The sequence below is a fragment of the Mya arenaria genome, chromosome 1 (assembly GCF_026914265.1).
Source record: "Mya arenaria isolate MELC-2E11 chromosome 1, ASM2691426v1".
Classification (NCBI taxonomy): domain Eukaryota; kingdom Metazoa; phylum Mollusca; class Bivalvia; order Myida; family Myidae; genus Mya; species Mya arenaria.
In genome coordinates this window covers 16,140,577-16,157,292 of record NC_069122.1, presented here as the reverse complement: position 1 = coordinate 16,157,292, position 16,716 = coordinate 16,140,577, and the positions used below count along the sequence as shown (strand labels likewise).

The following is a 16,716-nucleotide window of genomic DNA, read 5'->3' as shown; positions in this document are numbered from 1 at the left end:
GGTTCCGTGTATGTGCGTGCATTCGTGCCTTACCTTATTATGATGGACCGTCTTGGCGTATAACCAATAACCAATTCTTTAGTCGATGAAGTTGATGCTTCGCAAAAGCAGCGTTGGTTATCGGTTATACGCTGTCGGGACTGAACCTGTGGCTGTATCTTGACAATGCATTATAAAAGACTTTCAAAAAACGTTCAAAAACTTGCCATGGAGTTTCAACATGATGAGGCAGATGTTGCAGATTCCACATCTTGTTCAACACCATGTTTATTTTGTGTTGCGATTGCATGGATTCAAAGAGCATTTTGTCGGTTTCAATGGGTCTTTTAGCAGGCTTGACATGTCGCCATTTGGTGTATAGTTATTATTATACATCCATCATTTAAGGTCCTTATTTGATAGCACCCTTTTGCTCTTATGGAGGCCAGCATGCGAACCCTCATTTTATTGTCCTTTGTATATATAGTTATCAAATCCTCTGTTTGGCCATCCATCACTGCACTTTCCAATCAATAACTTAAGGCTGCTGGTAGGCAGGTTGGTCATAAAGAATAATGATGAAGCCTATCAATTTTGAGGTCTGTGAGTCCGGTTGTGGTGATCTGGAGCTGAAAAAACATTTTTCATAAATAACTGAAAAATGCTGGGGAAGAAGTATCTCAAACTTGGTAATGCTGGTTGGGCATGAAGATGCAGATGAAACCAAGTAATTTTGACGTCAGTGGTCAAGGTTGTGGTGACCTTGAATTGAAAAACTGTTTCCATTAAATAACTGCAGAATGCTGGGGCCCAGGGATCTCAATCTTGGTGTGTTTATCATGAACAGCAGATAAAACCTAAAGATTTTATGTCAGTCAGTCAATGGTAAATGTCAGGGCTGAAAATCCGTTTTTGATGAATAACTGTAGAATGCCGAGGCTGAGGACTCTCAAACTTGGTAGGCAGGTTGGTCATAACCAGCACATGACTCCTATTGATGCTTGACGTCAGTGGGTCATGAAAACATGTTAAAAACTTATGTCTATCTGCTCATACAAACCCAAATACAAATGTCTATGTCGACTGACGCCTTTCAGCGGAATTTTTCATATTCCTGTGACAGCTCTAGTTTGTTGAATATTATCCTTACAGTGAAATAAATAATCACAATAATAATAAAGAGTTCAAAAGGTTCTTTTTTCATTAATATTTATTTTCAAATAAGTAACAATATTTAGTATTTACAGAACATTCATTGGCAAGGTCATAATAGAATCAGTAACAAATAACAATATCATCATTACGCTAAAGCTTTAATTGCAAGTTCTTAAGTATTTAAATCCTGAAATACGGATTGACAGCTTTTATTTAAGGAAAGTTTTTTTATCTTTGAAAAATTTTCTTTATCAGAAACAGTATAAGGGGCGAATCCAGGATCTGACTTTAGTTGGGACGTAACTTAGTGGCATAAACTTTTGACTTTAAAGTTTTGTAAGTGTGTGTGTGGGGGGGGGAGGGGGGGGGGGGGGTCCTCCCCCAGGCAAATTTAACAAATTCTTGTCCAAAAGGTTGCATTTGAGGCATTCAATGACTTTGAAAACAATTTCCAAAGGTCTCTTCGGGCTTTTTAAACTTTGGTACCAGGTTCTACCAAGAGGCAGAATGAAGTAACCGGAGCTTGATTATAATTATATGCTATCAGATTCTTTACAATTTAGCATACAAAAATAATATAACTTGAGTCCTATTTCTGTTTTTTTGTAAACTATTGGTGAAATAATTGCCTACATGTATATACTTAATTACAAAAATACGGAGGAAAAAAGTGATGTATTACAACTAGAGTTACCAGCCGTACTGTACAAACGAATATGGCAGCTGGCTATTTGTGTACCAAGTTTCATTTGAATATTTTAAACATGTTTTGAGTTATGGCCGAAAATGACACAAACAATATCAATGGTATGACAATGCTTTCAACTTTAATTCTTAGAAACTAGACCAGCTAACAATTCAAACTAAGTCAAGTATTGTCATACTTAACACACTAATGAATATATTTCTACTGACAGTGTAAAGAAAAATATATCAGTGAGTGAGTGTACAGAAAAGAATAATACTACAGAGTAATACTTGAAGTTGAAAAATAAACAGACTATGCTATAAAATAAATACAATGAATACAAATAGATACTAGAATAACAGCTGAGCAAACTAAGGGAAATAACTCAATGAGCACCAACGTAAGCTTGATAAATTTGAACAGTGATCAGTTTAATTTATAATTATTTATTGCCTGTCTGTAGTTGGCAATTTAATTATGATAATTATTTGAATGAACTGTGATGGTATTCAAATAATAATAAAAACTAACACAAAAAGTACAATCAAAGCACTAGAAAATGTACTTGATTTCATCATACAATCATTACAATGTGTGTGCTTGTCATTTGAAACATTGAAAACATGTGTGCAAGTTCCAAGAGAACTGTTAAGGGCTTTCAAAAATGAGTAACAGCTGACATTTGGGTTATTTTATTGGGCTTTCAAAAATGAGTAACAGCTGACATTTGGGTTATTTTATTGGGCTTTCAAAAATGAGTAACAGCTGACATTTGGGTTATTTTATTGGGCTTTCAAAAATGAGTAACAGCTGAGATTTGGGTTATTTTATTGCACTATGTCGACTCTTTTGATGTCATCAAGGCCATGTAAATAGTCAAAATAACTTCAACTTAATTATCTTTGAACAAGAATACTGTGAATTGGATTTGTCACCTGTTGAAAGCTCTCATCAATTATAGCTTAACTGTATTGTGATTAGCTCTGACAAAGACATATATGTATATGTGTATGAGGATACATGATTTAATAGTACAAAACAATGCTTACTTATGAATTTGAAAATATAGTTCTTATTTTCACAAGTGGCTTTTTGTTAGAAATTTAATTAACATACATTCATATATATATATATATATATATATATATATATTATCACATTCTTAATAACATGTATCTGCCGCCATGCAATGTATGTATAGTGTGTATATACCTCATTTGCCATACATTATGGTATGAGAAATAATAAACCCTGTTGGACTTGATTTGAAAATTCAATGGTTATAAGTTATAAGTCTAAGAGCTGTGTAAACAATAAAACATAAAAGAAATTCACATTTAATAAATAAGTATCAATTTTAATATCATAGACTAAGTTTACCAGTACTTATGACTTAGGTTCACCATGGCAATATCTTTAATCCCGGTAATTGGATAAAATCAGACATTGAAACAAAACAAAATGATTTACAATAAGAAATATATACATAATAATAGTAATAATTAGAATGAGTTACTTTATATACATAATAATTTAAAACATTGTGGAGCAATTCCATCACAGACTACAACTATATATATATTTTTTATCAATACTTAATCAATTACAAAATCTTACAAAATCGAACAATTTTCATCTACACAGTAGATTCATCCTGCACCATATATCTGGCCCAAATATCGATATTCAATATCTGTTTTACTGTTGCTGAGCAAACACAGAGTATTTTATCTGACAAATATAAATATCACATGATGCAGCATTTAAAATACTTCTATCACATAAGCATACATTGACATGATTATTCCTAACATAAAAAGTTACAGGTACTTGTAAGAGACACACTTTTTAACATCAAATAATGAGCAAAACAAACATTTACTGTGCTTACAGCCGGAAGGTACCACAACCTTCTATATCTTAATATGTGGTGTTTAAAGGGACTAGACACCAGATGATACAATTGCAAGAAAAAAAGAAAATTGTCAAAAACTTACATATAATTTATTCTGTTTCATACAACGCATTGAATCTTACTTACTGATGTATCACATCGCTTGTGACAAATGCATTTTTTCAATTGGAAATTGACTAGGGTTGTCTACCAGGCATTTTTTCAATTGGAAATTGACTAGGGTTGTCTACCAGGTCAGTCCCAGTAAGTTAAAAAATGGCTGTATTAACAAAAATAATCTCAAATCCGAAGATTAAATTTTGGATTTCTTTCATGTAATGAACTTCGTTTGTATTCGGTAATGATACTAATTATGCAATGATGCATAAGAATAAAGCGAAAATATACATTGCACATTTTTATACCGTAATAAGCTAGATATATTGTATATTGTACGTGTTTATACAGTGTAGTGCAGGCATATCATTTAAAATATATACAGTGGGTATTGATAATTGTTATTTTTCATAATTTTCATTTCTAGGCAAAATTGGCACCATTTCCCAATCAGAATTTCACCAGCCCCGATTATTAAAAGTGTGAGAGGAAAAAAATCATGAACAAAAATATAAAAACAAAATATAATTATATGCACCGTTATTACAACTAGCAATTAAAAAAGAGTACACAAATTAAGTGGCAGAAATTATAAAAAGAATAATAAAAAAAAGCACTTTTACCACAAAATGGCAGAAGAATGGCAGTTATAATCCATTACCCGATCATTAAAAAAAATCCAACACAGAGTGAAAATACTATAGTATTATGATGGTGACATCATAATTAAAAATTATTTGTTTCGTCTCCCCTTACCCACATTTTAAACTTATTTCGTTCTTTTGTTTCTCAACCAATCCTTTTCATTATAATATTATGCTTTCAGGTGGATAATATAGATTTATCAGTGAAATATGATTTATATTTCTCATGGTTTTGAAATTTGTGCCTGCTCTCATTTCCAAATCAAACATCAGCACGCACAGGTCTGGGGCACATTTCCGAAATGACATTACATGCCCATACCAATTGGCGCTTTCTAAAAAAATATAATAAAATGAAAAATTGTTTGTTTCAGAGTAAGATAGCAATATATTTCACCTTGTGAACATTTAAAGTGAATATTTCACCCATGGGTATGCCATGCTATGTTATAATGTATAAATTATTAGCACCCATAAGCTTTCATTGACTCACAGTTTTTGACTATAAATGCACACAATAATAGTAGCATGAAGCCACATTTAAGTTCAAATCAAGATAGATACATATTGGCAAGTTTTGAGACAAGCAGGGTGACTGTGTGTGTAATAGAACATTTTTATCTGAAATTAAAATAATTTCTGAAATACAATACTATGACAAAATATAGTGATTAAATTTTATCTTTATGATCATTGATTTCACAAATTTCATATCTATTTTTTCATAAATTTAACTACTAGTCTAATACATATGCTTTAATAAACTTAATAATATAAAGATGAGTGATACACTGCCTGTACTGTACAAATGATAACATAATCAGCGATAAAGTTGATTGACAGTAATAAAAATAAAGCGATAAAGAAAAATAAAGCGATAAAGGGAAGAAAATGAAACACGATTTTGAAAAAGTTTAACTCCATACAAACTAATAATGCCCTGTTCTATTTTTAGAACAGAAATACTACATAACCTATTTGCACTAGATACAATTATATCTAAAAATAGAGATCATTATGATCTTAGCCAGAAATTTATCTTATATAAATTATTCAAATTCATCCTCTTCTATTTCGTCTTCCTCCAAAAATCTGTAGAAATACGGCATATCATGGAAATCATGCTCCTCCGTCACATGACATATGACACGCCCACGAAGTAGAGTCCGTCCATATGAGACCGCTTCACCGCGTGTGTGAACCAGTCCAACTTCTTGTAACCAGTCGCAGAGAGAAGTGCCGCAGAACACTTTGTTGTACGTTCTGAATCGGTATCTGGAATAAAATGAAAAGATGGCTAATTTTAAGAAAAAGCTTGTAAACCAGACAAGTCCCAGGATGATGTACTACTGCACACATTGAACATTTTGAAATGGTACTTTAAATCAATTGGAAATTTTATAAATGTATGTCAAAGGTTGAGAAAAGTGTGCAGCCAGTCCGGGGCTCGAACCTGGGACCCCTCGCTAACAAGGCAAGTGCTCTACCGACTGAGCTACCGGACCGCTTACACACCTTATTTACACCTGATTACATACCGTGACATACTCCCCTGCCAAGTTGGAATTCATCCTAGAATTAAGAGGTTTGAGAAACAAGGTAAACATGTTCTCGACTGAAACCACAGGTAGGATATTGAGTATATAATATTACAGTCACGCTCCCTTGATGGGTGCCAAATGTCACAGGGTGAGAAAAATATATTGTTACTTACTTCATATCTCTAACAATGGCGTCCTCACACCCAGATTTGTGGTATTTGGAAAACTGTTCACACGTCTGCTTCTCATGTTCCGTTATCTGCTTGGGAGATGGCAGGTGCACAACCTCCACACCATACAGCAACTTGCGTATCCTTGGAAAAAAATAGTTATAGTTTAATTAATAGTGTTTTATTTACAGTGGCCCTAAAACAAGGTACAGTACCAAGAGTATTTTCTTTGTTTTTCATATATACAGTAACTCCCATAATGGAACAGTACAGTAACCAGAAGGCGGAGCTTAAAAGTGCAATAACTATCGTGAGGATAAATTTCAATGCTATTTACTCTAAAACTCACTAGTTATTGAAAGTTGTCTTTGACCACATGGTACTCTGTCCACTACCCCCGTGATTAAAATTATACACTTGTCATGGATCGCTCATGTATGATTTCAATAACTAGGGTTGTGGTTGCAGTGCTATTACTTACATTAGTATATGTTAATTTTTATAATGAAATTGATCATTTGCGCACTGTAACGCAGTGTGGTTTTATGCTGTCAGGGAAGAATCCTTATCCAGCTCAGGGGACCATCAACCAAACAAGAAAAGTTATTATTATGTTACAAAAAGAACAATGAGCAATAAAATTAACCTATAAAAATTAATGCATGGATTTTTTTTTAATGATAGCAAACCACTTTGCTATTTATTGTTTTGTGTACTGCTATTATTTATAAAGCATGTCAAGAGACATATTTTTGCACAATTGTTCTTGATTATAAAAAAAAATGTTGTGAAAGGCATCACTCATTGAGCATTGAAGATGTGTATCAGGCCGGTGGCCTTTATATTACAAATAAAGCACTATTGTCTTGATTTGCATCTGACTTGGGTGACAATTAAAGGAATGAGAAACGTTATCATATTGATGAGAAACATTGAGCATAAGTTTAATGTATTTGCATGGATTTGCAGTTGGCTTGGGACATCATTAACATGAATATGATTTTTAATATTGATTTTGAATAATCACATTTACACAATGTTACGCTAAAGTGTAGTATTGTGCTGTTGAGGAAACCTACTCTTCTAACACAAGTGAGCATTAAAGACCAAACAAGATAAGTAAGAATAATTTTGAGGAAAATAGAGATTATATTATCAACAAGCCTACTAAAATAACGTAAGATTTAGAATCGTCCTATCGTTAGAACTTTGTTAAAGTTAACATATCCCTCCCACACCCCCAAACCAACGGACAAAGAATTACATTGATCTTATTAGTGGCCTTAGGCCTCTAAATGCGCAATTTTAGAACCCCTGTTTGATACGGCAAAGGACTTGAATAGTCTTGATTTATTTTTTAAAGAAACATGTCTAATGTCAAATATATATATAATGTGAAATATACATATAAATACCAGCTAATTAAACTTAAAAATACGCATACACACGAAATTATGCACAATAATATAAATATAGAGATAAATTCGAATTTATTCAATGTTTTGTAGCATGCAATTTTGTAAATTGAGAGAATAATCATGACAAAATCTATATGCAGGTAATGTATTAAGTATTCAATATAATGTTTATCATGATAATGCTTTTTGATATTGACAAATATTGTAAATTCTTTATTCTAATAGTATTCTGAAAATGATGACACATTATGGTAGGACAGAACAGACAACACGGACAGGTTTCACCGTTCGGATACCCAGGTTTACCTTTCAAGCTTTTGGAGAAATACTCCACAAGAGGTGCTTTTGGAAAATAGACATAATACCATGTTTTAATTGGAAGAATAAACTAACCAGAATATATTTCACCTCTTATTTAAAGGGGCTAGACACCAGACTGTCCAAAAATCAGCAAGTTAAGTATACTCAGCAAATAAAGTATTTCCTCAAAACAAACCTAGAATTGTCAATGCAAGCTAGTAGGAGGCTGATGATAAGTCACTTTACATGGTTATAATAATGAACGCAACAATCAAGTTGCTGTCTCATCTGTTTCCCTGTTTAAAATAGTGCATTACAGCTTTCCAGTTTAAATAATATTTGTTTATGAGTACAGATAAATATACCAAAACTAATTTTTATCTTACTGGACATACCCCGTAAATTTCGAATCGGAAAAATGCAAAAAAAACTGCGAAAGAAGCATGTATCAAAGCAATATGTTACATCAGTAAGTAAGATTCACTGCATGTACAAAATGATGTGAATCTTAAGTTTTTGACAATTTTCTATTTTCTGCAATTTATCATTTGGTGTCCAGCCCCTTTAAATTGGTTTTACTTTTAACAATAACACATACCCTGGTGGGTGAGAAATTTGTAAAATCATTCTTTTAAATTTGCATGCAACTTAATCAATAAGCAAATAAATTGTTTGATTCCGACTTCAATGCCAAAAAAGTTGGGTTACTTAGGTTGGAAAGGATTGTTTATTATAATCATTTTAGATTTATAGAGATGTGCTGGTGTTTGTTTATTTTCACACTAAGAACTCTTGCTGTTTATTCAGGGTCAATAAATGGTACATAAACGATTCAGAGCTTCCAAGATATTCACAAAACAATACGCCCAAAAGGACAAAAAAATAAATGGCAAAAAACATTCAGACTGGTGGCAATAAAAAATATAAGGCAGGTTTTTTTTTTAGGAAAGTTTATGAAACCGGAAACAAACAATCATTTTGTTAAAGCTGCACTCTCACAGATATACTTTTACAACTTCTTTTAATTTTTGTCTTGGAAAGAGCAAATTTTTGCGTAAATATCTGCAAACCATATTTCAGTTGGACAATTAATTAATGGTTAAAGAAAAATGCATAAAACATCAATCTTTGAACATAGATATAAAAATCTGAGATCTGATTTTTTGTCAGCAGTCTTGTACAAATAGTTTGCATGCATGTTCACAAAAGTTGGCTTGTTTCAAAAAAAAAAAAGTTGTCAAAACGTGTGAGAGTGCAGCTTTAAAATAATCAAGCTTTAAGCCTAACAGTGACTCCCAAACCAATAGTTTAAGAACTGTCTTCTTGTATCGAGATTCCTTTTGCCATAAAGCTGCCTTGTGGTTGGGATTTTTGGAACACAAGATAAGCATTAAATCTTTTGTTACACCTTATATACCAAAACTTTTGTAGGAATAATAAAATCTTGATTTCCGTCCTTCAAATCTTACCTATTAAACATTTTTGGTCTACTAAAACCACACCTACACCTAGAAATTTAGATGATGCATTTGAACAAGAGTGGTTCTGAACAAATGCTATAGTTTTTCTGATTTTAGTCAAACAAGGGGCATTACTCAATGATTATCAAAGCTAGAGTTATTTGTCTAACATTCAAATCTAGAGTTATTGGCCTTGATATTCAAGTGCGTATTATCTCTGGAAACATGGGTACAAAGTTTCATTTTTGAATTTCTGAAAACTTTTTTTTAAGACAAGGACAAGATATCCACTATGACAAATAGGCTACTGATAAGCCCAAAGGCAGCACTTTGATGACAACACCAAGGCTATCATAATAAAAAAAAATGTATTTTCACTAGAGTTAGTAAAATGATTAAATATAAAAAAGTTACCGGGGTAGGTACCTTTAATATTTTTAATTAGAATAAGTAGCAGCAGTTTGTTTGGCGAATGTGTTTTAATCGCAGGATAAATACTTAGGGTTGTTTCGAGTTTCAGATACGGATGTTAAATGTCATTCATACAGTTTCATGTTAGAAAACCAAGAAATGGTTTTGACAAATCAAGAGGCAAACTAATAAATACTGCTGTATAGAATGAATATTTTGCTTTGATATACAAGGGGCCTTGAATACAGTCTCAAGTCTGAGTTCAGACTCAAGTTGCAAATATGACAACCTTCATTTCATTGTCACTTTTCTTCTACTTATTAAGTATTGAAGATGAAATATGCTGAATTTTACTATTTGAAATTGTACAATTCTTTACATCTATTTTTGCAAATCAAATGGAATAAAGATGATTCATTGTAATTTTATAAATCTAAAGTGCTTTCTGAGTCTGAGTCTAGACTTGGATTAAAGACTGTTTGTAATCATGGGCCCAGGGTGTTATATTAGGATGTCAAGTGCTCCTAAGACAGACCTACCTTCTTATACAGGGCAATATCATGAGCTGAGTATCAAACCCAAATATCGCAAACACAACCAAACTCTGAAAAATATCAATAAATAATACAAAAATGTGGCATGTTAAGCTATGCAAAAGTTTAAAACAAGCGAAGCAGAGTAAACATTATTTCTCATCTGTTGTTGTTGTGTTGTTTTTTTCAGATGAATAAATGGAATCACTCAAGTATTTTGCCAGAATTATAGCCCTTGCTATGCATAACTTGCGTATATTATTTCTTGCAACATATGAACCAAGTTTCATGAAGTACTTTAGAATTATGGCCTAGGTTAAAGTCTGCACATTGCAAACGTTGATGATGCTGACAGCAATGACCCTAAGTCCGACTTTTTTTAACACCTTTTCTAACATTTGGGAGCAACAAGAGATAATAAAACATTTCGCGCTCTTAATTCATACAAATTTCTGCAAGCTCGATTGTGATGGAAGATGATCGCTCTCAATTCTGGTTCCTGGTATTAACAAGTACTGGTGCCCATTTGCGAGGCCATGAGATAGTAACTCTGGTGGGGTTCATACCCACAACCTCTTGGCTGAAAGGTTCCTGGGTATTAATAAGTACTGGTACCCATTTGCGAGGCCATGAGATAGTAACTCTGGTGGGGTTCATACCTAAAACCTCTTGGGTGAGAGGCTTCCTGACACCTATACCATTAGACCTCCCTCCACTCTACATATACACCTTGAAAGTACCTGAATAGGCTTTCCCTCACCACTAATAACAATGAAATTTCCTGTGAGTATTAACCTGGCAATAGTTAAAAGAAAGGTGTCAACGAATTCTATCCCCACATGACTTGGTATAATTACACAGCCTTCTTTATGCATAAGAACAGTCTTTAAAATTATACATGTATTCCATACCTCTTTCAACAAACTAACCTTTCATTAGTTGAAGAAGCTATCAAGGAATTTTATTGCCACATGACTTGGCATAATTAATCAGCCTTCTATATATATGCATACGAACCGCCCTTCAAATTTTTACCGTACCTCTTTCAATAAACTAACCTGGCCATAGTTGAAGAAGCTATCCAGGAATTCTATTTCCACATAGATCCCAGACTTGGCGTCATTAAACAACCTCCATGTACACAGGAACAGTCCCTATTATAAAAATAAAATTTCTTTTAAAGTGATACTCGTATTTATAATCAATGTAACAGAAGTAAATTTTTAGTGAAAATCCTTTCACTATTTACTAAATAATGCATTTATGGAAAATATCAATCACTAAAAACAAGACTGAAACTGTGTATTAAACAGCTGCAAACTCACAAATCTTAAATGACTGGTGGGTCCTAAAAGATTTACGGATATCAATGATTGTCTCACATGGTATCTGTCATAAGAAACATTGTTTTCAATACGCATTCATCCCTTTCGTAAAATTTAAATAAATGTATTAATTATCTTACACCTTATTTGGGAGTAAGAGTACATATTTAATCATTGACGATTTTTTTTTAATATTTTACTAATGTTATCGTGAATATTAAATCCCAAGTTTATTAATTAAGTTATAAGATCTCGCTCACAGTTTTAATGCTGGCAACAGTGTTTTTAAACTTTGTTGAAAATGCATTATTTAACTAAATTTTATGAACAAGCACCAAACAGTAACTGGCAGAATTGAACAGAATTTTGAAAATCTAACCCTAAAACAATTCAATTTGAAGTGATGATAACTTGATGAGGCTGTATTCTTGTAAATAAAACATGTTGGGCAGGATAACCTGACACAGGTGAGCGTGGATTATAGTGTTTTTTTTTTAAATCTCTACACTAATCAACAGACTACCTTAACCATAATTTACCTACTAAACTAAACTAAATTTACTTTTTGAGATTTTTAACATTACTTAATGTTGCTTTAAACAAGCTATTACCACAAACATGGAGACTTGTAACGATAGGAGAAGAATTATGAATCTGTCCGTCTGGTATTCATCACTCAAGGGCTGTCGTTTCACCTTGACACCTACTGCATCTCCTGATTCTTGAACCTAGATAATTGTACAGGATTTTAACAGCAATTTCAATACAAGAAAAAAAAAAGTTGTCAGGTATTCATCATTCAAAGGCTGCTGTTCTACCTTCACGCCTACTGCATCTCCAGATTCCTGCACCTTCATAATTGTACAGGTTTTCAACAGCAATTTCAATTCAAGAAAATAAAAGTTGTCTGGTATTCATCATTCGAAGGCTACCGTTTCACCTTCACGCCTACTGTATCTCCAGATTCCTGCACCTAGATAAACGTATGGGTTTTAAGCTTCAAGACTTTACACCAAGTCATTTCAAAGTTATTAATTAAAACATAAGTGTGACGCTAATGTCCCCGCTGAACAAAGTAATACCCATGTGTCTGTACCATGCTAGCTACATGTAAGTATGCAAGTTTTTCATTTTTACCTGAATGTTTCGAGATGTCGAATGATAGCACCTCAGCAAGCCGGCACACCTCCGACGTTGTTGGTAACTACATGTTCCAGCGTCACATTCGTAAGTCTGTATCGAATCCAGTAATGAGTCCTCCTCACTTGTTGTAGAACTACTTGCCGTCCGAGCTGGGGAACTTGTTTCTCTGGGAGTTGCTATGTGAAATCATATGAAGTGTATCCGATTAGACATTTGAGTACCCACATATTATGCTAACTAGTTTAAACATATTTTATTCAACATAAATATTAAACATTGCAACAATGTATTTCATTTTACAGATGATATATTGAAGCGGATTAAAACGAAAGTAGAGCTTAAAATGTTTCTCTCTAAATTTGATGGATGCTTGACATGTTTTAGTAGAAATTAAATATAAAGATGATTAAATGATAATTGAATGATATTCCTGTTAAGTCTAGTTAGTGTTCATACATGCCATATCCTCTGGCGTGGGTAAAAATCCCCCGGAATTCGAACTCATCCCCCGGTCAACCGGTGGGGGATTAATATTCCCTGGAAGTAAAACAATATGTATATTATCTCTCTCTATATATTTTAACACTAGCTCAAAGTTGAAAGTTGAAAGCATTCATAATATGAGGATTTTAAAATTCAATGAACACACAATCTGTAGCTTTTTTATACCATCAAAGACTATGATGACTAAGTCCAAAAATTGTTGTAATAAGAGTGTATTGCTGGAATTCATGCATGACTGATAAAATTAAAAGTGAAAAGATTTTATTTTCTCCCACCTCAGATAAGTAGATCCAATAATTTAACCATGCTAGAAATTCTTATCTTGCCCACGGGCGAAGATAAAATGCCCCTATGGAACTCCATTTTAACGGTCACCACATTGTAATTACCTCCCTTGTTGAAGACTGTCGTCTGTAGCATCACGGAATTCTTGTCTTGTTGCAATATTTAGAACGCTAATTAATTATTTCTCGCTTCAAATGTCACCATAAAACAGTTTTCACGCACCTTTTAAGAAATAATGCGATTTGACTATTAACATAATCTGAATCACTTTATTTTCACTAAGCACCAAAGAGTTCCAGCAAAAAATACATTTTTACTTAATTTGTTAAACTGAGGTGGGAGAAAAAGCATCTACCATAGCTGCTCGTGTAGGATAGGTTCATCCCGACCCTCGCGCAGGGTGTTTTGCGGAAACTCTGTAAACCTCGTTTCCGCAAAACACCCTACGCTCGGGTCGGAATGAACCTATCTTACACTCTCGGCCATGGAAGATACTTATAATCTTGCTCAGTGCTATACAAATTTTTGCTAAGTACAATTTTATTTTCATTCCAATGTTGTGAACTCTCAATGTTTTTTCTTTATATAATGCTAGTGTTTTAAATATTTATGCTATAAATTGACACGCTGATGATTTTATAATGTATTATTTATTTTTTTCCTTGTACAATATATTATATATTCTTTTCATGTATGTATATAAGAGCAATAAATAAATGTAAGTAAATACTCATTTAGATTATTGCATTTAGTATTATAAATGTTGATATTGCACTTAATTTCCCTGCATAAAAATCCCCTGGTCTAATATTGAAATACCCTGGAATTCAGACCAAAACCCCCTGGGAGGCCTCTCAGAAATATGGCATTTTTGAGTGTTGCTTTTTTTCTGACCAATTTTGGCCAGAAATTCTGCCCCATTCCCCGTGCTAAAACGTACACTTTTTTCCCATTCCGCATAATATTCCGATGAAAAAAAGAAACATGTAAACAGGCTGTCAATGTGATATAGATATAACGCTTCGATCTCAATCGACATAGTTTCCTTTGCCCTATATACCCCATATCGGGTCACCTTCAAGCCCTGTAACTTACAATACCCAGGGTTCGAATTTAGACTCGCATACTTGCAAAATGCATGCGACATTTACAAATTGCAATTGACTTTTATTCACGCTCGCAAAATTCTGCGAGTGGCTTTTTCTAGACCACAAAATGTTAAAAGGAAAGTAGAATAAACATGAACTTAACTCTGCTACGTAGTCGAGTGTAAACAGCCTATAAGTGGCATGTTTACACTACCAGTATAAAGAAGACAGTACGGAGTCACGCTCTAGTAAGTTTTCAAAAATAGAACAAATACGGAAAAGGAGTTTTATCTTGAATCTTTCCGGGATGCTCCGAGGCGTGCATTATACAAAGTGAATACGAATGACGTAATCACCTAGCTCAATCATTGGCTAAATTTAGCGCTTCTGCGCACTCTATGTAAACCCCATCATCCTTTGAATATATTTTCGCCCAACTGTCAAAATGAATAGACTACGTCGATCGATATATTTCATGGTCCAAAGTATCCACGCTACATTTACTGTTGCTTTTTTTATTTCAAATTTATTTATTTTAATACTTACAGACTTCATGAAATCTGTAGCGTGCTAGTCGAATGGGTATTAAATTACCCGATGTCGAGGGTAAATATACAAAGTGAACAATGTCAAATTATTGAACAGCTTTGTTATCAAAAAGCTGCCAGCATCAGATGAGTCTTTCCGTACCCCCCCCCCCAAATAGAATAAGCCATCAACAAGTTCTAGTAGTTGAGTCACTCAAGATTGATACTTTTTAATATTCATAATATGTCTTAGGTGTAAATTTCTACTTTGCTTAGACAATATTATAAGGGAATAAAGCAAAAAAAAAAAATGCAAGTAGAATTTTCATTTTGCGAGTTGCCTCAAAATGCACTCGCAAAATTTTGCGAGTGCTCCTCAAAGTTAAATTCGAACTCTGATACCATTCAATTATATGGTAAAATGAGTTTAGATCGAGATTTGTATTTTTGTGGTATTGGAGCCATATGTTTTGACATGACAGCTGTGGCTTATAATCTTAAATTATACCATTTGGAATTGATCATATAACATTAAAAAATCCCATGCTTTTAACAACACTTACCACCGGGTTTCCGTTTAGGTTGCTTCTTCACCCCACAGTTACCCATATCCTTAGAATTCAGCCTGCTAAAGTGACGCTTAGTTCGAGATTTATTGGCTGTGGGCTTAAGATCGGCAGGCTGGTCATCAGGGAAAGGCACCATGTCCTCTATACTGACAGAGCTTTCGGGAACTGTAATGATAAGCATTGGTTTAAACAGTATTTTTTTTATAACAAATAAACATTTACAACATACACATAATTATGCTATATAGAATTGAGGAGAAAGCCATTGGCTTGTATGAGATCTCTTTTCTATTTTCTGTAAATAATACTATAAATAAATGAATTAATTCCAACAAAACACGTATATACGGTACTTTGTAAATTGGTATATCGATAGTTAGAGAATATGAAATAATGAATTACTAAATATGTTTAACACATGAGAAACTATTTATGTCAGTATAAATCTGGTTGGAGAGATAATAATTAAAATTTAAGAAGCTAATCCGTTGACAAAGATAGTTGCGGATACAGAAGGTTACTAGTGCAATTGAAGTCCGATAATCATGTTACAAAAATACATATTTATTATACAAAATGTATGTGATTGCATTGCAAATGTACTGTAGTGAGCTGCTGAAGTATTTTGAGGTGAAGTAACAAGAGGGGCCTCTGTTTAATATTGAAAGTGTCACAATGTCAGACGTCATGGCACTTGGGGTCTGTATTAATAAATATCCTTACCGGTAGTCATTACTTTACTTAAGTCATTTTCTCAAGTTAACATCACCTACTATATGATATAACATATAGAAAGTATCTCAAATACTTCATTTACATTAATTTAATTAAAAATCAAATACGAACTTTTATGTTAAAGATAGTGTTCTTTTATTTCACTACCAAAAGTTAAGGAATTTTACTTAATTTAAGAAATTACTGTTAAGAAATGACTTAAGATAGTGAATGAATACTGCCCCTGTCAA

The 16,716-nt window shown here is 33.2% G+C and overlaps 1 protein-coding gene across 3 annotated transcripts in view; it reads right to left on the bottom strand.

Annotated features, from left to right (window-relative positions):
• Positions 1-1,171: 1,171 nt before the first annotated feature.
• LOC128234443 (integral membrane protein GPR155-like) overlaps positions 1,172-16,716 on the bottom strand; it is a 37,480-nt gene continuing 21,935 nt past the window's right edge. For all 3 annotated transcript variants that reach the window (XM_052948691.1, XM_052948707.1, XM_052948699.1), the window contains exons 13-20: positions 15,746-15,916; positions 13,235-13,315; positions 12,773-12,954; positions 12,247-12,363; positions 11,369-11,464; positions 10,317-10,381; positions 6,192-6,332; positions 1,172-5,752 (exon numbers count right to left, since the gene is read on the bottom strand). In XM_052948691.1, the coding sequence (XP_052804651.1) occupies positions 5,527-5,752; positions 6,192-6,332; positions 10,317-10,381; positions 11,369-11,464; positions 12,247-12,363; positions 12,773-12,954; positions 13,235-13,315; positions 15,746-15,916 (1,079 nt within the window). In that variant the 3' untranslated portion in view covers positions 1,172-5,526. The remainder of the gene's footprint in view (positions 5,753-6,191; positions 6,333-10,316; positions 10,382-11,368; positions 11,465-12,246; positions 12,364-12,772; positions 12,955-13,234; positions 13,316-15,745; positions 15,917-16,716) is intronic.